Source organism: Oncorhynchus nerka, linkage group LG18, assembly GCF_034236695.1.
Source record: "Oncorhynchus nerka isolate Pitt River linkage group LG18, Oner_Uvic_2.0, whole genome shotgun sequence".
In the NCBI taxonomy this organism is placed as follows: domain Eukaryota; kingdom Metazoa; phylum Chordata; class Actinopteri; order Salmoniformes; family Salmonidae; genus Oncorhynchus; species Oncorhynchus nerka.
The window spans coordinates 37,968,311-37,996,304 of record NC_088413.1 but is presented as its reverse complement, the minus strand read 5'-3'; the positions used below and the strand labels follow the sequence as shown (position 1 = coordinate 37,996,304).

Here is a 27,994-nt window from a genome sequence, read left to right as displayed (position 1 = left end):
CCACGTGAATAGAATATACTGTTGGGGGGGACCTATACCCAGCAAAAAGAAAGACTATACAAGAGTTCAAAGTGTAATTTCATGCTTTCATACAGTTTCTGGACATGAAGTAGCATTGATAAACACTTGTTTTCAAATCGCATTGAAGTTATTTTTCAATGTTATGAATGTTGACTTCTTGTTCATCGGAAGGAGGAAGATGTAGTAGTTATAACATGCACAGACTAAACTAAGTAAACATGCCGAAGCTAGAACCTTGTGGTGACATTTTTTATACACAGGGAGCATCAATGTACAAGTTTAGGATTAAAATGTCATGTTCAGCAATGCTAATATAAGGTATACTCAGGAGTGAAATTTAGGTGGTGTAGTGGGGGGTACACCATACCAGTAAAATATAAGCCTATCACAACAATTAAAACAAAATGTTGAGAAAACTATAGTCAATTACGTCATTATTTAACATTACCGCATGTCAGCTGCATGAAAATGAGCAAATCTATTTCAAAACGTGCGATAAACTCTCCCAATTGCATGGTGGTTCTACGAGAACACTGAAGTGTTACCAAGGCGGAGATATGGAGACAAGTGGCCCAGACAGAGAAGTGGACGCATCAATTCACGCTGTAAGTGTAGTGTGCCTAATGACAAATCGCTGAATGTCATTGCACGTTTTTTTTCTTTCTAACAGATGCCGATTTCCATTCATCAAATTGCGGGTGCACAGTGCACTGTTTGGATGCTGGAATTATTTAGTGAGTGGACAAAGGTACACGGGGGTAGCCAACAGGAGTCTTTTGAAGTGATCCACTTTCACCCCTGGGTATACATAATGTATGTTATTTACAGGTTATTCATTTATAGTTAACAATCAAATATTTTAGACAATCAAAGACATCGTCAACGACCATGAGCTATTATTCATTATTTTATTCAAGTCAAAGCTCCTTTATTGAAGAAACAAGGACAACCTAGGCAAGTACACTTTTTTTCTCAGGGTTCACAATTTCCTAGAGGAACATCAACAAGATCCACATGAATGCTCATGCTTAACATGTTAACTGTATTCCTTTTGAAAATCTCTAATCAGAATAGTCTAATATTTCACCATTGATATCAATTTCATAAATGCTTACAGTTATACACATTGCTATTGAATGGACAGAAAAACAACAAAGTTATAAAAATCATATCTTGAATCGAGAGAAACATTAAGATAGAAGATAGGATACAAACTTTAAAGTATGAATTGTGCCAAGCTCTTTCAAAGGATGTCTTCCTCTCTCCAGTCGCTGTTAATCAGTACTGGGAATACTCCTTTGTCTGGAGTTTGGCAACGATTCGCTCCAACTGCCTCTTGGCTTCACACTGTGGGAAGTTGCCCATTTCGTAGTACTGAGGAGCAACCTTCACCAGCCTGGGGAGACGAGATCAATTAAATCAAAGTCGCATAATACAATCAAAATATCCAATAAAAGCATTCATTAAAAGCCTATGTTTAAGTGTTAACGAGTAAGTCATAAGTGACATGAGTATTGAAACGTTGACGCTTATCAGAAATCCTCGTTATTCGCTAATCGTTTTATTTGTGTGGACATTTGAGTTAAGACTTCATGACCACAAACGTACCATTCCGGTTTGATATCCGAGCAGGTGCGAATGTAGTTCTTGGTGGTGAGGACAAACTCATTGTAGAGCACCCACTCTGGCTTGTGGTCCAGGACGGTAGATGGGTGTAGCTGGACCACCTGGTTGTCCTTGACTGTGAGGTAATGGCCCGTGCGCTCCAAATGAGCCACCTAAGCAAACAAGAAAATATTATATCATTTCAGAAAACACACACACACACACAATGTGAGATAAATCGCATTTGTTCACTTAACGAGGAATATCAGGGTTAGGCTCAATTCCATTTCAATTCAGAGAGTTAATTGAAATGGAACCTGCCCTGCACAGACTGACCTGCATGAAAAAGCCTGTGACGAGCGCTCGGCGGATGTTGATGTAGTAGTCTCTGCTGGTGAATTCGGTGCTGCGCCGGGGCAGGTTGAAGCGGTCCATGATCCGGGACAGCTGCGAGCGCACGTTGTCGGCCGACATCAGCGAACGGTAGTTCACAAAGTTGTCGTAGCACCACTGTGTAGACTCGTGGTCTGAGAAACGACAACACAGATCAACCAAAGTTACAGGCAACGGCAAGTAAAGCCTCATGTTTCACAAAGTGACTTAAAGGGACATTGCACTTCAAAATCAGACTTCCAAAGTGAGCCTTCTGTTGAGAAGTCCATGGCCATATCCGATTACCCATATTTGCGCCATGTTATTTCCAGATTTATGGTGCTTATCTTTAGACTTTTATTCATTAGGGTTGGTCCACACAACCCATGGCGTAGGATGTGGACTCACTTTTGAGGTCTGAAACACATGACAAACCTTGATTTTGGAGTCTATGTTCGTGGCACCCATGCTTACTTTGTTTGAAGGCGTGGTAGACGTTGAGGAGCGTCAGGTGGTCTCCGTCAATGTGGGCGAACCGCATCTTGGACTCGTCCGCCGCCTTCTTAGCCTCGGTGGGGCGGACGAAACACTGCGGGACTAGACAAGGTTGGTATGGGCCCCAACACAGACGCCCATAGGGATAAGTCAAGCATTCACAGAACAGAGGAACAAGGCCTATTGTAGCTAGAAAACTTCACAGAGAGCATAGGGGGCAGGACCAAGTGGTGTGTTTATGGGGGGGGGGGCTCTTCCGACTGCATGATGACTGGCTACTAGCTTGTCAAGGGGGTCAACACCTAACCACATCTGCAAAACAAAAGAGGTTTCACACACCTGCAGAGCGTTAAAAGAGCATTGAACTTGAGAACAGTGTACTGTATATATAACATTCAAGAGAATCCAAGTCCATTTCACATTCACGTCAATGGCTACATAAAAACTGCCTTGACATTAGAAAAGGGAAATAGATGTCCTTATATGATGTCACTACAGACATACAGATTTGTGTGGAAGAGGAACATCAATACATCCAAATTGGGAGTTTTTGCAACACCACCAGATCATTGCTCATACATGGTTAAAATGTGTGTTTGACATTCAAGGTCGTCATTTCACATCCACAGACCAAATTCAACGGGAATTTCAGGAAACGTTACAAGAATCAAAAAATGTATGGCCTTTGTATTGAACTGGGATTTCTATGAATCTCCTACATTGATATTGAATTTGACCACAACCAAATCACAAATGTGTATGAGTAAAGCACGAGGGGAATGCCAATTTGAAATACTGTGAAAAGTCCAAAACACTGAACATTCTATATGATAAAAACAGAAATCTATCTTGTCATATTGAACGCAAATAGTTTCCCCCCAGTAGTAAAACCAAAACCAACATTGGCCAAGAAAGCTTAAATATAGCCTAATCAACCACCCACATGCAGATAAATAATCCTGTAAAATGTGAAACCTCACTTAAAACAAAAATAAAGACCAGGCCTTGATGAAAAATGATTTTGACGAGTAAGAGCATGACAACATCTTGACAATAAAAAAATAACATTGCATCGTGTACTGCCGGCGCAATTGGGCCAATAATACATCAAAGAGACACCATTAAAGCAGCCATAGACAAACCACTAAACAAATGCAAAGAGGCAATGTTTTAGACCCATCTGAGAACACAACATTGAGGTGCCTGTCCTGCACAATTGCACTAAGGATAAACACTCCCAGATTTCAAGCAGTTAGAAGAAACCTGGTCAACTTTTCAATTTGATACGGAATACAATTGATTTTCAGTTTACTTTTCCATCAACCATTAAATTGCTAATGGTCATTATCAATCAAGGATCTAACCAGTAAGCCATCTAAATCCTTTGTGTAGACCCCCAAAAAAGTGTATTTTTCCCTGGGGCCCACTAAGGCAGAAGTTTCCCACCATTGGCTTTTTGTCATCTCAAATTTTGATTTGAGAAATACTAACCAAATATTGTGACTCGTTAACTTGATCCCTCCATATAAATCGAATACTTTCTAGCATCTTTGCTAACTAGACCTGCTAGCCCCCTTAACTGGGGGCCACATCTTTACTTTTCAAAAAGAAGAATTAACTCATCTACCATTAGGAATTAACAAATATCATTAACAAAGCACTGAGGAGATGATAAATCTTAGAGATCTCCATCTTGCATTAAATTGGAACCCACAGTGTTAAGAGGGTGTCAACTGGTGCCAAGGGAGGGCACTAGGCGACTTTGGATGCCAGCCATCCCGGCCCTGGGCCATTACCTGACAGCATGGCGGTGATGGAGAGGATCTCGTTGGAGCAGTTGAACTCGCAGCTGGCGATCACCATCTTGGCCAGCTGGGGGTCCAACGGGAACTCTGCCATCATGGAGCCCAGCTCTGTCAGGTCGCCGTCGTCGTTGAGCGCCGCCAAGTAGTTGAGCAGCTCCAGCGCCCGCATCAGGGTCTCCGGGGCTTGAGAGCACAAGGGAGGAAGCAAGAGGAGCAAGTGATCAGTACCGCATGTCACTTTTACTTTTCTGGCTGTTAATCAATCAACAAATGATATTTTATGATAACCTGGTTGGTCAAGAGGTAAATCAAGAAAGAAGGCTGCCAGTCAGTTTCAATTGAAACAGTTTCAAACTAAAGTAGCACTTCCAACAGGCAGGTATTCCAGCCAACACTTGGCTCCCCACCTGGTGGATCCATGAAGTCAAAGTGCACCAGGTCATCGATACCCAGCTTCTTCAACTGCAACACGACAGAACCCAAGTTGGACCGGAGAATCTCGGGATACGTGTTGTCCTGTAGTGGAATGGAAAACAATCAGATCTGTAGAACATGAAGCCATTCTACTGGTATCATATCATCCGTTGTGTAACAAGGTCGGCTTATTCTGCCAAATCATGTGTTCAACAAGAGCTGAGCGTATTGGCCAAAACAGGCTTCTGTAAAATGCCCAGCACCACACGAGATACGTTAGACTATAAACATTTCCTTAATAAATCCATTGTCCTCAACATTACCCATAAGATAACAATTGATTCAATAGTCCATTCAACCATGTACTTTGCCCCAACATTTCTACAATCCAGGACAGTTCACCTGCATCTCGGTCTTGTAGGCTTTCTCAGTGTATAGACGGAAAGTCTTCCCTGGCCGTGTCCTGCCAGCGCGGCCCGCCCTCTGCTGCGCCGAGGCTTTGCTGATCGCCGTGACCAGGAGAGACTCCACCCTGATACGAGGGTTGTACACCTGTGGGTTACAGAGTAGATAACATTCTCACTCAAGTCTTATTTTATTCAAATTGGTGGATGTGGATTCCACGTTGGTTAATGTTAACTCAAAATGACAACTAGGTTCCAGTTTAACGTTTACTTCACCGTATGACCATAGTACATAGTCGCCATCACACTGAAGCCAGGTCCATCTCCAGTGAGACTACTGCGCAGGCGTACTAATAACAGTGATAGGACCGTAATAACAGAAATATAGGGACACCGTTAAGCTCACGTTTTAAATCTCCTACCTTTTCTTTTAAAAAATAAAACAAAATAAATGTCATAAGTAGTATTTAAGTTCCCCATTACAAATGGATTGTTTGACAAAGTTTTTATTTTTATTATACAAGCTGCCACGGAAATGGCGCCACACCAAACTGGAAGTCTTCCGACTAGCTTGGAAGGACGGTACCGTGCAGTACCGAAGAGCCCTTACTGCTGCTCGATCATCCTATTTTTCTAACTTAATTGAGGAAAATAAGAACAATCCGAAATTCCTTTTTGATACTGTCGCAAAGCTAACTAAAAAGCAGCATTCCCCAAGAGAGGATGACTTTCACTTTAGCAGTGATAAATTCATGAACTTCTTTGAGGAAAAGATTATGATTATTAGAAAGCAAATTACGGACTCCTCTTTAAACCTGCGTATTCCTCCAAACCTCAGTTGTCCTGAGTCTGCACAACTCTGCCAGGACCTAGGATCAAGAGAGACGCTCAAGTCTTTTAGTACTATATCTCTTGACACAATGATGAAAATAATCATGGCCTCTAAACCTTCAAGCTGCATACTGGACCCTATTCCAACTAAACTACTGAAAGAGCTGCTTCCTGTGCTTGGCCCTCCTATGTTGAACATAATAAACGGCTCTCTATCCACTGGATGTGTACCAAACTCACTAAAAGTGGCAGTAATAAAGCCTCTCTTGAAAAAGCCAAACCTTGACCCAGAAAATATAAAAACTATCGGCCTATATCGAATCTTCCATTCCTCTCAAAAATTTTAGAGAAGGCTGTTGCGCAGCAACTCACTGCCTTCCTGAAGACAAACAATGTATACGAAATGCTTCAGTCTGGTTTTAGACCCCATCATAGCACTGAGACGGCACTTGTGAAGGTGGTAAATGACATTTTAATGGCAACGGACCGAGGCTCTGCATCTGTCCTCGTGCTCCTAGACCTTAGTGCTGCTTTTGATACCATCGATCACCACATTCTTTTGGAGAGATTGGAAACCCAAATTGGTCTACACGGACATGTTCTGGCCTGGTTTAGATCTTATCTGTCGGAAAGATATCAGTTTGTCTCTGTGAATGGTTTGTCCTCTGACAAATCAACTGTAAATTTCGGTGTTCCTCAAGGTTCTGTTTTAGGACCACTATTGTTTTCACTATATATTTTACCTCTTGGGGATGTTATTCGAAAACATAATGTAAACTTTCACTGCTATGCGGATGACACACAGCTGTACATTTCAATGAAACATGGTGAAGCCCCAAAATTGCCCTCGCTAGAAGCATGTGTTTCAGACATAAGGAAGTGGATGGCTGCAAACTTTCTACTATTAAACTCGGACAAAACAGAGATGCTTGTTCTAGGTCCCAAGAAACAAAGAGATCTTCTGTTGAATCTGACAATTAATCTTAATGGTTGTACAGTCGTCTCAAATAAAACTGTGAAGGACCTCGGCGTTACTCTGGACCCTGATCTCTCTTTTGAAGAACATATCAAGACCATTTCGAGGACAGCTTTTTTCCATCTACGTAACATTGCAAAAATCAGAAACTTTCTGTCCAAAAATGATGCAGAAAAATTAATCCATGCTTTTGTCACTTCTAGGTTAGACTACTGCAATGCTCTATTTTCCGGCTACCCGGATAAAGCACTAAATAAACTTCAGTTAGTGCTGAATACGGCTGCTAGAATCCTGACTAGAACCAAAAAATTTGATCATATTACTCCAGTGCTAGCCTCTCTACACTGGCTTCCTGTCAAAGCAAGGGCTGATTTCAAGGTTTTACTGCTAACCTACAAAGCATTACATGGGCTTGCTCCTACCTATCTCTCTGATTTGGTCCTGCCGTACATACCTACACGTACGCTACGGTCACAAGACGCAGGCCTCCTAATTGTCCCTAGAATTTCTAAGCAAACAGCTGGAGGCAGGGCTTTCTCCTATAGAGCTCCATTTTTATGGAACGGTCTGCCTACCCATGTCAGAGACGCAAACTCGGTCTCAACCTTTAAGTCTTTACTGAAGACTCATCTCTTCAGTGGGTCATATGATTGAGTGTAGTCTGGCCCAGGAGTGGGAAGGTGAACGGAAAGGCTCTGGAGCAACGAACCGCCCTTGCTGTCTCTGCCTGGCCGATTCCCCTCTTTCCACTGGGATTCTCTGCCTCTACCCTGTTACGGGGCTGAGTCACTGGCTTACTGGGGCTCTCTCATGCCGTCCCTGGGGGGGTGCGTCACCTGGGTGGGTTGATTCACTGTTGTGGTCGGCCTGTCTGGGTTGGCGCCCCCCTTGGGTTGTGCCGTGGCGGAGATCTTTGTGGGCTATACTCGGCCTTGTCTCAGGATGGTAAGTTGGTGGTTGAAGATATCCCTCTAGTGGTGTGGGGGCTGTGCTTTGGCAAAGTGGGTGGGGTTATATCCTTCCTGTTTGGCCCTGTCCGGGGTGTCCTCGGATGGGGCCACAGTGTCTCCTGACCCCTCCTGTCTCAGCCTCCAGTATTTATGCTGCATTAGTTTATGTGTCGGGGGCTAGGGTCAGTTTGTTATATCTGGAGTACTTCTCCTGTCCTATTCGGTGTCCTGTGTGAATCTAAGTGTGCGTTCTCTAATTCTCTCCTTCTCTCTTTCTTTCTCTCTCTCGGAGGACCTGAGCCCTAGGACCATGCCCCAGGACTACCTGACATGATGACTCCTTGCTGTCCCCAGTCCACCTGGCCATGCTGCTGCTCCAGTTTCAACTGGCCTGGGCCCTAGGACCATGTCCCAGGACTACCTGACATGATGACTCCTTGCTGTCCCCAGTCCACCTGGCCATGCTGCTGCTCCAGTTTCAACTGTTCTGCCTTACTATTATTCAACCATGCTGGTCATTTATGAACATTTGAACATCTTGGCCACGTTCTGTTATAATCTCCACCCGGCACAGCCAGAAGAGGACTGGCCACCCCACATATGCTCTCTCTAATTCTCTCTTTCTTTCTCTCTCTCTCGGAGGACCTGAGCCCTAGGACCGTGCCCCAGGACTACCTGACATGATGACTCCTTGCTGTCCCCAGTCCACCTGACTGTGCTGCTGCTCCAGTTTCAACTGTTCTGCCTTATTATTATTCGACCATGCTGGTCATTTATGAACATTTGAACATCTTGGTCATGTTCTGTTATAATCTCTACCCGGCACAGCCAGAAGAGGACTGGCCACCCCACATAGCCTGGTTCCTCTCTAGGTTTCTTCCTAGGTTTTGGCCTTTCTAGGGAGTTTTTCCTAGCCACCGTGCTTTTACACCTGCATTGTTTGCTGTTTGGGGTTTTAGGCTGGGTTTCTGTACAGCACTTTGAGATATCAGCTGATGTACGAAGGGCTATATAAATAAATTTGATTTGATTTGATTTGATTACTGAGAGCCTTTAGGAGCACAAGACCGGATGCGCCCTTTTTAGTTAGACAGTCAGCAAGCTGTTCCTTTGTGGCAGACCGGGAAAACAGCTTTGAGGTGTGGAATCACAGTTCGCTCTTAGCTTCAGGCGGAGGTCAGATGTGAATGTCCCTTGACAGCTGTTTCCCTGCAAAAATGCAGATTTGATGTCTATGGAATGAAGTTTCCATTTTTTCTGGCAGATCACTGTCAGCAGCAATCTGAGTGACTCTGAGGCGCATGTTGTGAGGCTTTTGGGAATTCTTTAGCAGCCAGCTCCTCAAAACCTCTAGCCACTAGACGTGTTTTAGGCACTATTCCATCTAAGGATTCTTTAAGGGTACACACCCACCTTGTTGAGACATATTTTTGGCCAATGTCTTTGACTTCCTCAAACACGGCTCCAATTACTGAGCTTATCTAGTTTAGCTGTCAAATGACACATCCTTTGTTTCAAGTACATCATAATTGAAAGTCATTCTGTTTTTTGGTTCAATTCTGAGATTATCTACAAGTGCCAGGTCAGCTGACCCTGTTGTACCAGAAAGTGCAGCAGGTTCAGAGTACTGCAATTTGTACCAGTTCTGGTGTTTTCTGTTGGCTTTCCCTGCTCGTCTAATGACTGTTGCTGTGTGTGGAATACCACTTTCTCTGTCCATGTATTTAACAGTTTCCCCAGTTTAAGATTGGAACAACCATGTTGTCTTAACACGTGGCTGTTGAATGTTTTCCTCATTTGAACACAACATTATTGCCTGTGTGATGGTTGAAGGTCTCTGCTCCATTTCCTGTGTCAGTTTCAGTGTTCACATCATTCGGATGTGACATCTGGTAGGTTTGGGTCTGTTAATGTGTCCTTTTTGTCATTTTCAGTAGGAGGCTGATTCTCAGCAACAGCCCCTCAAGCTTGTTGATCATTTACATTCTGCAATCTTGAGTGATGCACCCTGACGATTGTGCCTCACAAATATCACCACACCATCTTGGCCAATGACTACTCTCGGTCCTTTCTACTCTTGACAGGCAACTTGTTTGTGGTACACTTTGTTTCCAGTCTCGTATTTCTCATCTGTGGGTCGAAGCTGTTTACACAGAGCCCTACGAATTCTATCTGAACTCTGCTTCTGTGAATGCTTTTCTCGCTGCATGTGGTGCTGTCCCACCCATGCACTCAAACTGGTCCCTTCTAGTGCTGGTGGCTTGTCAACCTGTACAGAGGGAAGATTAGGGTTTTGCCCCAACACTAGTTGTCATAGGCTGTAGCCATTAATATTGTGCATTGAGTTTTTTGCCATCAAAAGCCCAATCTAGGGCCGTTTTCCACATCCATTGTCTTGCTTCACTTTCAGCATAATCTCTGAGTGTCTGATTAGGTCTCTCCAGAAGTCCATTTCTCCAGGGACTGTACGCAGCAGTTGTCTTTACTTCCATGTTGAATTTCTCTGCCATTTCATTATTATTGAATTCTCCTCCATTGTCTGTGCAATTTCTGGGGCAGGACATACACACTTATCCAGGAATGAATGAAGTGCTTGACGATTTCACTGGGTTTCTTTGTATTCACAATGCTTCCAGCACTGACGTGTGTGAAGTGGTCAATTATGTGAAGTTACCACACACTTGGTCCTAGCTCAAGTAGATCTACAGCCATTGTACTTGGAAGCCAGTGGCAAAACAACAGCTGGTCCATTCAATCTACCATTGAATGGAAATACTCTCATCAACAGTATTCCCAGAACTGCCGAGTCATTTCTTAAGTCTGTCAACTGTAGCATATCCAAACTATTTGTGAAGGTTTAACAAAACGTTGTGTTTTTCCTCTGTGGTCATGTTCTCTGTGTCCTTCAGAATCTCATTTTTACATGGACTCTGTGTGATGTCTTTGTCTAAAATGTTTACACAATAGTGGCCTGAGGTAGTAAGTTCAAGGGTCACTGGTTGTTTAAACATCACTGCCTTGTCATTTTTTATGTCTAGTACAGCCCCTGCCTTCTTAAGGGAAACTTTGCTTAATAATAAGGGGCTATCTGCAGAGATCACCTCGGTTTCAATGTGACACTGGGGTCTGACCAATTTTTGCTGGTATCTTGACTCTTGGTAGAATGGACAACTCTTCCCATCTCCATATTTAAAAGCTCTGTTGCTTGGTGTGTCAATCATATTTTGTACTTATTTCATATTTAGTCCACTGACATAGCGATTCAAGCCATTTTGCGCCACAAACAGTGCGTATACAGTATCAAATCACAGCAGATCATAAGGATTCAACCTATAATGACCTCAGAAGCAGATTAATTTGAAAACAGTGTAATGTTACACTGCTCCAATCTCTGTGTTTACATTTTCCTCTTAGGGTTAAACTTGTTCATTCTTATGGAGGACAGTCTTTAATCCAATGGTAAGTGCTTTGACAAATAGCACATTTTGATCTCCTTCCATATTTGTCCAGTGGATTTGTGCCGGGCTATGGCGCCCCCTTCTGGTCGTCTTGAAAACGCGACATGTTGGCGCCTTTTCTCTGCTGCTCCGTGTAATACGCCGCGTCACTCACTTACATTCCATCTGTTATTATTTAGTGCTGACTTCACTGACGCAAAAGCACTGTAGGAGCAGTAAAGCCAACTGTTTCTCCCTATACCACCCATACAGGCAGTATTTAGAAACTTGAAAGCTAACTGGGAGAAGCATATCGTACTTGCGCATCCTAATTGTACCGCTTGTTTCTGGTAACAACTGTCAACGTTTGAATATGCCTCATTGTCACGATCTTTCTCTTCTTTAGGAAACACAGAACCCAGTGCTCTGATTAAAGTTATCATACCGTCATCCTTGTTCAAATCCTCAACGGATATTTCCAGTGCAGTGTCTCTCGCTCAAACGATCATACAACCGCAAGTGCTTGCTTTGTCACGTCCAGATTAGTAACCCGTGTCCAGATTCCAAGTTAATTTCCCCAACTTTAATGACCTCTTCTCGCCGAAGCAAGGTGGCGCATTTGAACGCTAGTCATTAGCCCTCCTCTGCTACCAATGTTAACTCAAAAGGTTTCAGTTTAACAACGTTTACTGATCGATTGCTTTACATTTTGAGGAATATTTCTTTAGCATGAATTGTTTTCAAAATATTTAAGTACGATTTTTTTCTGAAAGGATCGTAAGGGCGATAAAGAACGGAAAACGTAAACAGAGTATTGTGGTTGATATGTACTTTTAAAACAGTTACCATTTCTAAAAATAATAATAAATAAAAAGATTGTGCTTTCGTGATCCGTATTAAGTTCAAATTGCACACAGCGCCTTGAGCAGCGCTCTCCATTGACAGACTGGGGAGAGCAGAGTGCCGACCACTCTACTAAAGCCAAGGTTAGCGGAGTAAAAGTTTGAGGAAAACGCCACTCAACTTGATTCTTTCAGCGTTTGCCAGTCTTCCCTGCTACCACTTCAGTCATGGTGATCTGCCGCTGCTGTAGGAACTGTTCTAACGTTCTCATATGCTTTGCTGATTTGAAGTGACTTGATTTTCGACTTTCTCGTGTTCCAGAACAACGTTGCATGGAGTGCAAAACAATTTCCCCCCACTTTCATGTAAAACATTAGGAAATTGTTTCGCATGGTCTTTAGCTGTTGTTTTTGTTGGCAAAAGAGATTGATCTATGTTCATTGTACTGCCTGCCTGCCAGCAACCTGCCATCATCTTCACACGTGAAAACACTGACAGGCCAGTTGGCTTGTGGTTGGATTGGACCATTATCCACAGTAACAGTGCATTAATTGGTCTAAATTAAGAACCCCCCTTTCTTTGGACCATTTTATGCACTAAAAGTGCGGGGATTGGTCCAAATTGCGAGCTCTCGCATAATATGTTACGTTTCCACAAAGATGAAAGAACGGAATTGTCTAGAATGTCATTGTATATTGTAGTGTTTATATTTCCCTTCACTGGAACTAAGGGGCCTAGCCCGAACCATTAAAATAGCCCTAGACCATTATTCCTCCTCCACCAAACTTTACAGTTAGCACTATGCAGTCGGGCAGGTAGCTTTCTGGCCGTCGACAAACCCAGATTTGTCCGCCGGACTGCCAGATCGTGAAGCGTGATTCCAGAGAACACATTTCCACTGCTACAGAGTCCAATGGCGGCGAGCTTTACACCCCTCCAGCCGACGCTTGGCATTGCGCATGGTGATCTTAGGCTTGTGAGCGGCTGCTGGGCCACGGTAACCCATTTAATGAAGCTCCCGACAAACAGTTCTCGACAAACAGTTCTCATGCTGACGTTGCTTCCAGAGGCAGTTTGGAACACGATTGTAAGTGTTGCAACCGAGTGTAACAGTATTGGTTCCGTCCCTCTCCTTTACCCATCACTCCACAGAAGCCACCGCCCTTGCAGAGCAAGGGAAACAACCACTTCAAGGTCTCAGAGCGAGTGACGTCACCGATTGAAACGCTATTAGCACTCGGCAGTCCCGTTGTCGTTCCTAGACTTTTCCACTTCATAATAACAGCACTTACAGTTGACCAGGGCAGCGCTAGCAGGGCAGAAATTTTACGAACTGAGTTGTTGGAAAGGTGGCATCCTATGACGGTGCCACGTTGAAAGTCAGTGAGCGCTTCAGTACGGGCCATTCTACTGCCAATGTTTGTCTATGGAGAGTGCATTGCTGTGTGCTCGATTTTAAACACGGGTGTGGCTGAATGGGGTGTCCACATACACTTCATGGCCAAAAGCATGATGTTTTTAAATCAATATTTGCACATAAAAGTATTTCCACTGCAATTGTTGTGACTTCTATTTCAGTCAAACAAAATATCCCATCTTGTCTTGCGTATTTTGTTTTGTTGACATTGGGAAACTTTACTGATTCTGTTTCTCATTCTGTTTCTCGGTTTCTCGGAGGTCTGTCATGAGTTGTTTAAAGCGTCAGGTAATTAATCCGCATGAAATGGTTGGATGGAAACCTGGTTACTACTATCATTTTTCTATCTGCATTGTGCTTAGATTGTGGACTACAGAAAGTTCAAGTGTCACTTATTGAAAAAAGTACAAGTTTTTTAGTACTGTTGCCAGGTATTCCCTCTGGGTTTGAAATGATGAGGTAAGGTAAAACAATTATACAGGGAGAGGAGTAGCAGCCTACCTTTTGCTTGGCAAAACCGGGATCGATCACAAACACCACTCCGTCGATGGTAAGGGATGTCTCAGCAATGTTTGTGGAAACCACAACCTAGGAAACATGCATTGGGGTTAGCACTAGCAGACAACTGGAAATCTTTGAGCACCAATGTATGAAATCTGGGTTGTATTCAGTAGGGCACCCCATACCAAAACATTTTGAAATGAAAAACTAAAATCTGTGTTCTGATTGTACAAGTTCAGGAAGTACCTTCCCATTTCACTCAGTTTCAAAACTTTTTCTTCCTACTGAACACAACCCTGTTTTTATAGTCCCGGGCATGTTCTGCTGGTCAGTACCTTTCTTCCTATCGCACCGCTGGGCTTCCTGGGGGGTGCGGCCTCAAAGATTCTTTGTTGCTGCTGGGGGGGCAGTGTGGAATATAGTGGAATGACTTTGATGTCTCCGACTTCAGGTCCCAAGTCGTCGATCTCCCGTTTGATCCGTTTACAGGCCTCGTCAATTTCCTGATAGTTCAGAGTCAGACAATATTCATGTTGAGCAGCAGACAGGTACCCTGAAAGTTAAACCTCCCCCAACCATTCAACTTATATTCAGGTGACAACCTTGGGTGTTGTCAGCATCACGCTTCAACACTGAACCGTCTTGACTGCATATGAGAAGGGGTAGAGGTATAGCCCTTGACCAGTGTCCAGTGAACCAACTCAAACTATCTGGATTGCATTTGAGAAGGGGTGGAAGTATACCTCTTGTCCAGTGAGGAACAGCAGACAGTCCCCCTCCTCTTCCTCACACATGTGGATCTGAACGACCGTGCGGATGGCGGCTTCCAGGTAGTCCCGCTCCGGCTCAGGGGTGTAGAAGATCTCCACGGGGTGTGTGCGTCCGGGAATAGTCAGCAGTGGACAGCTGTCAAAGTACACTTGGAACTTCCCGGCGTCTAACGTAGCGCTCATCACAATCACCTGGCAAAAAACATATTCCTGTTAATGCTTTGTGGTTAAGAATTGTTGCAATGCCACTCTGTGTACAATAGTGAAATCATGACTATGGGACCCAAAGAGGGACACATCTACATTTGAATAGGGATCTAAGACGGACGAGCAAATAACTAGGCTAAATGACATTGGGACTAACTAAGGTAAGTGAAAAGCAATCCAAAAACATAACCCTTAAAGAGCGAATGCCTTTAAAAAGCAAATAAACCCCATTGAAAACAGCCTGTGACATCGATATGAGTCAGAAACAGTTATTCTAGTGTTGTCTAAAACAGTTTGGATAATCCGTGCATCACAATGGGTAAACGAAGGTTGGGTTTTGATTTGACAATGTCCATTTGCCCACTAACATGGGGTGAATAGCTGTGGTGATTGCTCTCGATCCAATAGTATAGACAGTGAGACAGACATACCCAACAGCTCTGATGTTGTTTACATAAAACACGGTGTACATTTTTTTATTGACAATTACAGCACAAACACCTTAGTTAGATGTAAAATTGCACAACTGAAGGATCCTCTGCAAAAAAAGACTAAATGAATGAACAGATTTCTTGAGTTACGGTATCTTAGAGTCATTCTAGGGATTTTGCGGATATTAAATAGGCTTCAGTGTCTCATGGGCGACAAACATTAACCAAATGCAGAATCTGTCAGGAAACACACCAAGACAGAAATCTCATTTTTTTTTCTAATGAGCAACAGAAAAACACATGTGCCAATCCTCATATTCAGTGGCTCTTTAAGGCCTTTTGTACATTCATGGGGACTGGGCTACACCAAGGGTTATTTTTGGACTTGGAAATAGTTAGCTGTAAAGCAACATTTACAATTCATGTGATATTTTTCGCTCCATGTAACTCATTCAGTTATGGTCAATACCATTTTAACTGCATCCGAACACAAGCTCATTTAAATTAAACTAATCAATCAAATTCATCTCCAGAATTGACTAAATGCAAATGATAAAGATACCAACCTTGGTATATGCCCTCTTTCTCATTTGTCTTTCCTTGATTCCCCACCGCTTTCTCAAAACACAGAAGGTTCAAATCAAGGACATGAGGAATCGATGAAAGACTTGAGACCCCCCGGACTCAGAGGCTGTACCTTGAGGTCTGACCTCTGTCGGACCACCTCCTTCAGGACTCCCATTAGGATGTCTGTGGCCAGAGTTCTCTCGTGGGCCTCATCCAGGATGATCACGCCATACCGCTCCAGCAGGGGGTCGTTCATGGCTTCCCGAAGCAACATACCGTCTGTCATATACCTTAAAAGGGGAAAGGATGCACATGGTTTGAAACATAGCAGATGCTGATCTAGTGATGGCTTGAACTCCAAAATGTGTGTTCATTGATCTTACGCCTCCTCAAAATGAATACATAAACAAACAACCTTTGCTCCCTTTTAGTCGGCAGCTGTAACACTATACCAAATACTTTTTGACCACAGTAGTCCAAAATAACTTCATTCTTATTAAAGCATGTCCAAAGAAATTTGACTGAAGCCGTGTGTGTTGAATTGAATTCACTGGCTATAACCCAAATGCTTGGATCGTGTATTGTGGGGGTATTCAATTACAGTTCTGAAGGGCTAAAATGCTGCGTTTTTGTTTTACCTATGTTGTGTCCAGTAGGCACAAAACAGGAGAAAACTCTTGAACTGAGTGAAACGGCAATTGGTACCATCTGAAGTTCTCCAATAACAAATGCTCATTTTCTAATTGTGTTGAATAACGTCTTGCGGCGCTTTGCTACAGGTGTGCCCTAATAATGATGATCCTGGTAGTAGGCGAGAATGAAAACTGTAAGTGTTTAGGCCTGGAATTGAATAACCCTGATGTAGCCTCTACTAACCAGACAAGCAGTTGCTTACTTCAGTATGGTCTTGGCGGAGCTGCAGTCCTCAAATCGTATGGAGTATCCCACCTCTTGGCCCAGCATGACGTCCATCTCGTCAGCCACCCTCTGGGCCACGCTCATGGCTGCCACCCTCCTGGGCTGGGTACAGGCCACTGCCTTCTTGGGGCCACCCAAGCCCTTCACCATGTCCACACACCACTGGGGGATCTGAGGAGGGGAAAGGGAGGGCATGTTATGGATGGTTCTGTCTGCTGAAACAACAAACATATTCCAAGGTGCATTGGTTTGGAGGGGGAGAATTGACTAGAATGCCAAATGACAAATCGCCCCTATACGCTACCTCTTCTGTGTTTGCAGATCTGAGGGAACAAAGTAGGTGTAAACACAGTGATGTAATCACTTGGCCTTCAATGGCATGTGGAGGGAGGGGGGTATTGCTTACTGTACACCTATCTGATTCCATCAGAAAACAAACAGAGGGAACAGGAGATCAAACTAAAAGTCAACCCAAACTGCGTTTTCAGTTTCAAGAGTGAAGATTTGCCAATGCAAAAACAGAAAATTTTAAGGCTGAGGTTGACATTAAGGGTATCCCTATTTCCCAGGACAGGTGACCTGAGCAAGCGCGCAAGTTTCCCCAATGGGCAGAAGATAGTTTTTTAACTGATAACCAAAATGCTAAGAATTCTAGTAGTTTAGTCTTTCTGATTCCTTCCATGTGTAGGTGAAAATAACTTCATATTTTCAGGGGCAAGTGATCGTAATCTTTCGGCCAACCCCCCAAAAATACTCCTGTCTTGCCCAATGGGCAAGAGCATTTTAGCCCTTAATGTCAAACCCTGTTTAAGGACCTTCAAACAGAACTGCACCTGTGTGGTTTTCCCGGAGCCCGTCTCTCCGACAAGCACGAAGCTCTGGTGGCGTGCCAGGATGTCGTTGAAGCGCTCCTTGTACTCCCACACAGGCAGTTGCAGCCTCTTCTTCAGGATCTCATAGTAGCGCGGCGTGTGGGGCAGGTTTGTGAACGGGTTGATCTGCTGCTGCATGGCTGTCTGCTTGAGAGGCAGCATGCCTCCCCCGGCCATCATGGTGTTGGGGGGCAGGACAGAGGGCTTCACATCCCTATCTCGGTCCCGGTCCCGATCTCTGTCGCGGTCCCTGTCTTTAGAGCGTTCGTCTCGGTCCCTGTCGCGATCTCGGTCTTTCCTAAAAAAAAAATTGAAGAATATACATAAGTCAACAATTGTACATTACTTGTAATAAAGTACACTTTAATGTAGTGGGACATTTACAAAATGTGCATAATGACAAAAACAAATTCAGTCATATTTCAGGTTGTGTCTATAAGAACTCTTACTCAAGAATCAGTGGATTTAGATTATTCATTGACCATTCTACAGCAGGACATTTGACAGATTACCATTTAATGGTATCCAAATATGCAAGTGTTTCTCCTGGTCACCAAAATACTATTGTATGTAGATTAAGTGATAATGCAAGTTTGATGCAATATTAGAAAACGCAAGTGTTTGTTATTTGGCTATATTGCAGCTGAGAGGCTAGTTCCTGAACTTGAGAAATAGGCTGGCCAATTAATTGGCAAATAAAACCCAACTCCATGATTAAAGGAATACATTTGTTATTGTAAGTTGCCCACAAGATCCAACCGAAACTCAGAATCAGAGAAGTTCAGGGGACTGCCACATCGGGCACCTGTTGTTGTGGGTGATTAATTGCCTTGCTCAAGGGCAGAACGGCAGATTTTCACCTTGTCGGTTCGGGGATTCAAACTGGCAACCTTTCGGTTACCTGCCACCCAGCTCGTGTACATAAACGGAGTTGAGCGGGGACGTGGGCTGACTGGAGCTCCAATGTGTCGCATATTTCTATTTAACTCGGCAAGTCAGTTAAGAACAAATTCTTATTTACAATGACGACCTACTCAAGCCAAACCCTTAACCGGACGACGCTGGGACAATTGTGCGCCGCCCTATAATAGGACTCCCATTCACAGCCGGTTGTGATAGACTGGAATCGAACCAGTGTCTGTAGTGGCGCCTCTAGCATTGAAATTGGTTGCCTTAGACCGCTGCGCCACTCGGGAGCCCAATTAAGGGCTATTTTTGGGGTGCCATGGTTTTTTATAAAAACTCGATTTTATAACGTCGGAGCTCCAGTCCGCCCACTCAACTTCCTTGATGTAAAGACATCGTCGAATCGAGTTAACGTTACTTGGCTAGCCAGTTTACTCTGTATAACGTCAGCGCTAGGCCGCAGAACATCAACACGTGTCTTATCAACATGACTACACGAGCGTCACAAGCTGATTAACATAGGAAGCTCGCGGATACATAGCTAATCGTTCATCATCGCCACAAAGTAGCCAGCTAATAAATGATAACTAGCAAGAAGAAACATTAGCCGGTTGATAGCTAGCTAAACAAAACAAGCTAGCCGTTCGCTAGCAGCAACTTGCTACCCGAAAGAGAGTAATGCATGAAACGAGAAGCTTACCCATCAGATCTCTTTTTATTTGAGTAGTCATCGCCTAAATCTAAACGGTGTCTTTTAGACATAATGAATAAACATAGATTTTTTTTTTAAAAGGGTATATTTAGCTACTTTCCTTACAACCGGCTAGCTACGGTGATCCGCGCGAGGAAGCAAATTCGGGTAACCCGGAAGCAGTTTGTTTTAGCTCGCTGGTTATGGTTCTGCTGAGGGTAAATCCACAGATAGATGACACAAATATTTCACTGGATGTATAAATGTGAGACATCCGGTTGGCGTTTCCTCTCACTACCATATTTGGTAGTGAGAGGAAACCCAATAGCCGGCAGTGGGAGAAGATTGAGCTAAATGGAATTTGGCTGACATTCTGCTAATTTTCTCATAAATGAAACATTTGATCTCCATACAGTTTTCTGTTTCCAAAACTATAATCTATAACAATCAGAGTTAGTTAATCTCATACAGATATTACTTTAATAAGAGAATACAGATCCTGGAAAATACGCTGTCAATATCACAACAAAAAAACAGGCAAATGCAAAGTAGGCATGCTGCAAGACTAAAAGCCACCAAAACCAAGTACGTCATCATCTTATAGATTGGGAAAACAAAAATGGAGGACATAATTGACAAAAACCTTAACAGTCTCTGGCAAAAACTGGCATTGCGTAAGGACTAAGAGTCATCTTACTTAGATCTAGTACCTTTGATTGCATCCTGGAAGGCCATGTCGAGTGCGCCTTAATGAGGGAGGGAGATGATTACAAAAAATGATTAGGAAATGCACCATGTGTAGAATGCGAGCACAGCTTAGAAAAATACATGGTGATGTTAACGAACTAAAAAACATAGCACAACGAAAACAGAAGGGTTTTACTGGATAGTACTTTTCTTTTGGTGCCTGCAATCTCAACGCTGTGTGTTGCAGGGAAGACATCTTCCTCCCTCATGTGGTACCCTTGCTGCAAGCTCATCCTGACATGAACCTCCAGCATGTCAATGCCACCAGCCATACTGCTCATTATTTGCGTGATTTCCTGCAAGACAGGAATGTCAGTGTTCTGCCATGTCCAGCGAAGAGCCCGGATCTTAATCCCATTGAGCACGTCTGGGACCTGTTGGATTGGAGGGTGAGGGCTAGGGCTATTCCCCCCAGAAATATCCGGGAACTTGCAGGTGCCTTGGTGGAAGAGTAGGGTAACATCTCACAGCAAGAACTGGCAAATCTGGTGCAGTCCATGAGGAGGAGATGCACTGCAGTACTTAATGCAGCTGGTGGCCACACCAGATACTGACTGTTACTTTTGATTCCCCCTTTGTTCAGGGACACATTAATCTACTTCTGTTAGTCACATATCTGTAGAACTTGTTCAGTTTATGTCTCAGTTGTTGAATCTTATGTTCATACAAATATTTACACATGTTACGTTTGCTGAAATTAAACGCAGCTGACAGTGAGAGGATATTTCTTTTTTGCTGAGTTTTATATACACTACCATTCAAAACTTTGGGGTCACTTAGAAATGTCCTTGTTTTTGAAAGAAAATCATTTTTTCGTCCATTCACACGACATAAAATTGATCAGAAATACAGTTTAGACATTGTTAATGTTGAAAAGGACTATTGTAGCTGGAAATGGCAGATGTTTTATGGAATATCTACATAGGCGTACACAGGCCCATTATCAGCAACCATCACTCCTGTGTTCCAATAGCACCGTTGTGTTAGCTAATCCAAGTTTTTCATTTTAAAAGGCTTAGTTGATCATTTGAAAACCCTTTTGCAAATATGTTAGCACAGCTGAAAACTGTTGTCCTGATTGAAAAAGCAATAAAACTGTCCTTCTTTAGATTAGTTGAGCATCTGGAGCATCAGCATGTGTGGGTTCGATTACAGGCTCAAAATGGCCAGAAACAAAGCACTTTTTTTCTGAAAGTCGTCAGTCTATTCTTGTTCTGAGAAATGAAGGCTATTCCATGCAAGAAATTTCCAAAAAACTGAAGATCTCGTACAACGCTGTGTGCTACTCCCTTCACAGAACAGCTCAAACGAGAATACAAAGAGGAGTAGGAGGCCCCGGTGCACAACTGAGCAAGAGGACAAGTGCATTAGAGTGTCTAGTTTGAGAAACAGACGCCGCACAACTCCTCAACTGGAAGTACCATTAAATAGTACCCACATTTCCACAACCTTCAGTGTTACCTTTCAAATGGTACCAAGAATATGCATATCCTTGCTACAGGCATAGATTTGGGTATGTCATTTTAGGCGAAAATTGAAAAAAGGATCCGTCCCTTTTTTTCAATTTGTGGAATTTGTTTTCAATTTGTGGAAATGTGAAAGGAATACAGGAGAATATAACACAATAGATCTGGTAAAAGATCATACAAAGATTTTAAAAAACATTATTTTATATTTTTTTGTATCATCATCTTTGAAATGCAAGAGAAAGACCATAATGTATTATTCCAGCCTAGGTGCAATTTAGATGTTTGCCTGTAGATGGCAGGTTAATGGATAGAGGGCAGGTCGGGGACAAATGACCCCTTTCTCCACAATAAGAGCAGAGGCCCAGATTCCTCCTTCTCCTACGCCTTGGGCAAATGTGCAGAGCCCACCTCCATCGGCTCTGGCCACGTAGCAGGTGTAGCCATGGGCTCCGGATTTCACGCAGGTCTTCGACAGGACCGCAGAAGGTTGTCCAAACAAATCACCACGCTGATGAGCTGGTCGAGTGACAGGTTGTCATCACGGCAGGCTTTCTCCATCTGTACCTCCTCCCGCAGTCCGCTGCGGAACACGGTAACCAGAGCTGACTCGTTTCATCCGGTGGAGGCCTCGATCGTCCAGAACTCCAAAGCGAACTCCGAGGCAGTCCTTGATCCCTGGTCCTCTCGGCCCTCCACACGTTGATCAAACACCGAGCAGAAGAGGAGGGTGAAGCGCTCGTAGGACTCGACCTCGGGTCCACCTGTTTCCCAGACCGCAGCACCCCAGTCCAGAGCCCGTCTGGTCAGTGCCGAGATGGCAACCCTGTCTCTCCTGGAGGCAGCCTCTGCGTAGCTAGTGAGGTACAGGTCACAGTGCAGAAAGAAGCCCTTGCATCTCGCTGGTGCGCCGTCAAAGGGACAGGGGTATTCCGCGGACCGGCTCAGATGGGACGGAGGCTGGTAGTGGTGTGGGGACTGGTGCCGGAACCGGTGCTGGAGACTGGAGGGACTGCACATTCCCCTCCAAACGCAGAATGGTTGCCAGCACACTGTCCATGGCACTGCCGAGTCTGGAGAGACAGTCACTCTTGATGCTGGACTGTCTCTACGATGGTCGACAGCTCAGTCTTTCCTGCTGTCTCCATTTAGTAGGTTGGTTATTCTGTCACGCTGTAAAATGATAGGAGACAAGCGCAGGAATACGTAATAAGGGTTTTTATTTTCTCCACCCAAACAAAAGAACAAGGTGTAAACCTCTCAATAATACACGGTACAAGTGCACAATAACACGTAGCATGGAAGCCGATACAACAGCACAGGTGCTCACAAGACCAACGGACATGCTAACAATAACCGACAAGGACAATGGGGAACAGTCCGTTAAAAGCGCAAAGAGCATCATGAAGAACAAGGAACACACCCGGCAGGTCCGAGATACTGTTGTGAAGAAGTTTAAAGCTGGATTTGGATACAAAAAGATTTCCCAAGCTTTAAACATCCCAAGGAGCACTGTGCAAGCGATAATATTGAAATGGAAGGAGTATCAGACCACTGCAAATCTACCAAGACCTCGCCGTCCCTCTAAACTTTCAGCTCATACAAGGAGAAGACTGATCAGAGATGCAGCCAAGAGGCCCATGATCACTCTGGATGAACTGCAGAGATCTACAGCTGAGGTGGGAGACTCTGTCCATAGGACAACGATCAGTCGTATATTGCACAAATCTGGCCTTTATGGAAGAGTGGCAAGAAGAAAGCCATTTCTTAAAGATATCCATAAAAAGTGTTGTTTAAAGTTTGCCACAAGCCACCTGGGAGACACACCAAACATGTGGAAGAAGGTGCTCTGGTCAGATGAAACCAAAATTGAACTTTTTGGCAACAATGCAAAACGTTATGTTTGGCGTAAAAGCAACACAGCTCATCACCCTGAACACACCATCCCCACTGTCAAACATGGTGGTGGCAGCATCATGGTTTGGGCCTGCTTTTCTTCAGCAGGGACAGGGAAGATGGTTCAAATTGATGGGAAGATGGATGGAGCCAAATACAGGACCATTCTGGAAGAAAACCTGATGGAGTCTGCAAAAGACCTGAGACTGGGACGGAGATTTGTCTTCCAACAAGACAATGATCCAAAACATAAAGCAAAATCTACAATGGAATGGTTAAAAAATAAACATATCCAGGTGTTAGAATGGCCAAGTCAAAGTCCAGACCTGAATCCAATCGAGAATCTGTGGAAAGAACTGAAAACTGCTGTTCACAAATGCTCTCCATCCAACCTCACTGAGCTCGAGCTGTTTTGCAAGGAGGAATGGGAAAAAATGTCAGTCTCTTGTTGTGCAAAACTGATAGAGACATACCCCAAGCGACTTACAGCTGTAATCGCAGCAAAAGGTGGCGCTACAAAGTATTAACTTAAGGGGGCTGAATAATTTTGCACGCCCAATTTTTCAGTTTTTGATTTGTTAAAAAAGTTTGAAATATCCAATAAATGTCGTTCCACTTCATGATTGTGTCCCACTTGTTGTTGATTCTTCACAAAAAAATACAGTTTTATATCTTTATGTTTGAAGCCTGAAATGTGACAAAAGGTCGCAAAGTTCAAGGGGGCCGAATACTTTCGCAAGGCACTGTATATACACATACTAATCCGGGGGAATGGGAATCAGGTGTACGTAATGAGACAAGACAGTCCGGGGTTGGTGATAATGAATCCAGTTCAGTGACGCCTAGAAGGCCGGTGACGTAGACCTCCAGAGCTGGTGAACGGAATGAGCAGCAGTACTAGCGGGATCCGTGACAACACCATAGAGACAAACTCAGTCAAGCCCCTACACCTCTCCCTCATGTTATCAAAGCTAGAGGGAAAGGAGGCGGGTGTCAAGATTTTAAATATACCCTATGAGTAACAGGAGCTGTTGTGCTTCCACATGCAGAATTTGGCCGTGTTCGAGAGCATCAAAACCGTGATGTATCATGGGTAAATTGTGACTAACTGATCTATAAATAATAATGAGTTGTTAGTTATGATGTAAGGTGATTTGTAGATCAGTCAGTCGGCAGTTGCATGCACTGGCGGCTGCCTTCCTTTTGCTTTCCCCCTTCACAGAACTGACCAGACAGTATAGGTGAAACCAAAGCAATATGGCGGAAACTAGGTGGTGCTATTGCATAACACCCCCCTAGCTGTATCAAGGTTGTGATGACAAGTGAACGAGAGCAGAGGGGAGTGGGCATAGTTTTGGAATGGAATGAGGCCTGTTTCTAACCCCATGCCCCTCAGTTTGATGTTAGGTTAGAGGCACCAGGGGGACAGTCATTCCTTGTTACGAGGTTGTGCCTGTGCCTCATCTGCATATCCTGTTTACTTTCATTTATTGTGGTGTCATGACGTAACCTGGGGGGAGGATCATAGCCCCCTCCCCCTCTCTCGGCACAGTTTTATGACTTTACGACAGGTCATAAATACCTGGTAGAAACTGCCATGCAGTATTTAGGGAGAGCGAGAACAAAGACCTTATTTTGTTCAAAACTCCTATATCCCGAAAATGGGAGAACTAAACCATATTTATATTTTTGAGAATGTGGGAATGGTCCGTGGACACTTAAGGGACAGTTATGACAAGTGTGTTTCATTTGGTGATCTCATGGAGGACAGGAAACACACATAACTGTATCACTTAAAGTGTACATTTCCCAGCTGTCAGGTTTACATCTAAATATTGTGAAATGTATGTGATTAAACATGAAACTATTTGTGAAAATATGTAATGTGATGTTAACCTTCTAAATGAGAGTATGGGTTTTCATATAAAGTTAACCAAATCAATGGCCACGCCCACATGAGCATAGACATTAAATCGGCGTCATGGAACCTCCCTTTTCTACTCCAGAGTATAAGATCACCCATGACCAAATTTACATTTCATGCCAAAGAGACCCATGGTAAGCCGGGTTTCTCGATTGGTTAAGAACTCAGAAAAAGCTGGGACATCGTCCCCACATTGGAATGGCTACAATTCTATAGGCCACGGAGACCATACAGCTGTAGTTTTGGCTACACGGCTGGAAATGGTTAAACTCTGATCCTATTGATCACTAAGAGCAAGGAGTCTGCAGATAGAAATGACGTAAATCTAGAGTGAGAAAACAGACAACCGCTGAAGCATCTATTCTGTGACAACATTTCTGAATGGTACTCTGAAGTATCCATTCTAACCACCAACAATCACGAAAGACATTGTGACTTCTGAGAAAGTTAACCAGAGACTCTGATGAACTCTACAAGACGATTGAGTGTTTAACGGAGAGACAACAATGACATACAGGCGTAAATATGTACATTGCAATTTAGTCTCGAATGAGCGGCCGTTCATGTGCAAAGGATTAGCATTCAATGAATATAATTATAGACTGTGTGTAGTGAATCCATTTTGTCTTTCCCCACCCCTTTCCTTTGTTTATCAAGCCATCATATTGGCTTAGCCCACTAGGGACTTTTCTATCATTATTAGTAACCAATATCTACTGTTTGTTTGTTCTGTAATTCTGTGTGATTATTTAGTTAGTTCGTAAATAAATAATTAAGCCAATTCGTATATCGCTGATTCATGATTTTGGCTAGGGTTTGTGCAGATATCCAAGGGTTTGCGACGTTCAGTAACGCGAATTGAGGTAATAATAATAATTCATTCATAGAACACTAATTGATCAGATATTAAAGAATTATAACTTTGCAATCTCAGCGTTTTCCGTGGTGCCCCTGACTTCCTAATTAATCAATGTTTACATGATAAGTTTAATGTAATAATTAAACCTAGAGAACTGATTTGATATAAATAAGTCTTCACATTTAATGATAGTCACAGACACGACAGTGGTTTCGGAAAAATAAGAGGTGTGTGTGTGTGTGTGTGTGTGTATGTGTGTGTGTTCACAAATTGGGCACCAGTCAATGATTGAAAAGTCAGAGGAAGACAGATCAACAAAGGAGCTACAACAGTAAAGCATCCATTCAGAAATGATGCCAGTGAACATCAATGTTTTATATTTGAATAATGGTTATTCTGCAGAAATGTGTGTTTGATGTCCACTGTTCCAGATTAATGTTTTTGGTATTTCGGGTGAAGACGTTTGAATACCACTGTTGTACAGATTGTGAATTTTTTTCACCAAGTTTATCACCAAGTTAATATACAGTCAGGTCAATCACAAAGTCCATACATACTGTATAAGATGAGAAAAACATATACCATTGTTGACGCATTGGATTTGGGTGAGTCTCAGTCCTTGCAGTGAGTTCCACGATAGAACCTATCGGACAACCTTCCTGGTTCTCTCTATTAAGAGTTTGCAGCTGTTGGAAATCGTGGGTGGAGCATTGATAACATTCAGCTGTCAAAAAATATTTTAAGTCCAATGTATTTGCAGCTACCACATAAGGCCGGTTTGGTTTGGGGCCAACTGATCTATTTCATGCTCCTTTCCAATCAATCATAATGTCTGAAAATAAGAGCAGAAAGATATTGACCTATTCGGGAGTGGTATTTATCAAGCAGCATGTAGCTGTTTCGGCTTCTAGTAGCCTAGCAATTATGTTAATTTGTTAGAGACATTGATGCTATGCATTTCTGATTTAAATCAACTACCTTGCCCATGAATTAACAAATGCACATCTTCCCTTTCTTTAGAAAATATTTCCTTCCGAAATGTATTTATTTATTTATTAGGTATTTATTTCGAAAGAATAGAACGAAAGAAAGAAAGATCTGGATAGAAGTTTTCGCTGTATTCTAGGAAAATTAGCTGTTGTTCTAGGAAAGGTGACGCACATTCCATGTCCTTAACTGCATTTTGGGCATACGGTAGCTGATGCGACAATTCTCTTGAAAATACGAGGCAGCTAGCGTTGAACCACTTTAACGTACTTCTAAAATAGTTTTTTAATTAGGAGTTAAATTAGGACCTAATATTTTTTCCAAAAGAGTACTATGCAGTCATCGAGTGCCTGTGCTGTGCGGCACTGAGGTTTAGTCCCGTGCACGGCTGATAAAAATAGGCGTCTTCCATTCCGTTATCTTTTATTTCCTATTTGTTACATATGCAAGTGTTTAAGGCAACACTATTGAGTTTGATTTTTACGTTTTAGTATCTAATAGACTGCATGGGCGCATCAAATATTTACTAGAAAATACATTAACACGTTGTGCGTAAGTAAATCGCTGTGCGTAATTTATTGTAATTTGGCACAAGAGAGATCCTGTTCACGCGCATTCCATGAGGGTCGTTAAATCCACATAGTCATTCGTCTCTCCCTCTCTCTCTCTCTCTCAACCGCGC

General features: G+C 43.2%; 1 protein-coding gene across 1 annotated transcript; it reads right to left on the bottom strand.

Annotated features, from left to right (window-relative positions):
- Window positions 1–912: 912 nt before the first annotated feature.
- On the bottom strand, window positions 913–19,621 carry LOC115145815 (ATP-dependent RNA helicase DHX15-like). Its single transcript, XM_029687358.2, has 14 exons — window positions 19,443–19,621; window positions 17,798–18,134; window positions 16,942–17,135; window positions 16,177–16,336; window positions 14,815–15,033; window positions 14,407–14,574; window positions 14,072–14,158; window positions 5,115–5,264; window positions 4,706–4,814; window positions 4,290–4,481; window positions 2,473–2,595; window positions 1,963–2,153; window positions 1,630–1,799; window positions 913–1,417 (listed from the first exon to the last, which is right to left on the bottom strand). The coding sequence occupies exons 1-14, from the start codon at window positions 19,502–19,504 to the stop codon at window positions 1,300–1,302; spliced, it is 2,280 nt and encodes a 759-aa protein (XP_029543218.1). The 5' UTR covers window positions 19,505–19,621; the 3' UTR covers window positions 913–1,299.
- Window positions 19,622–27,994: the final 8,373 nt, after the last annotated feature.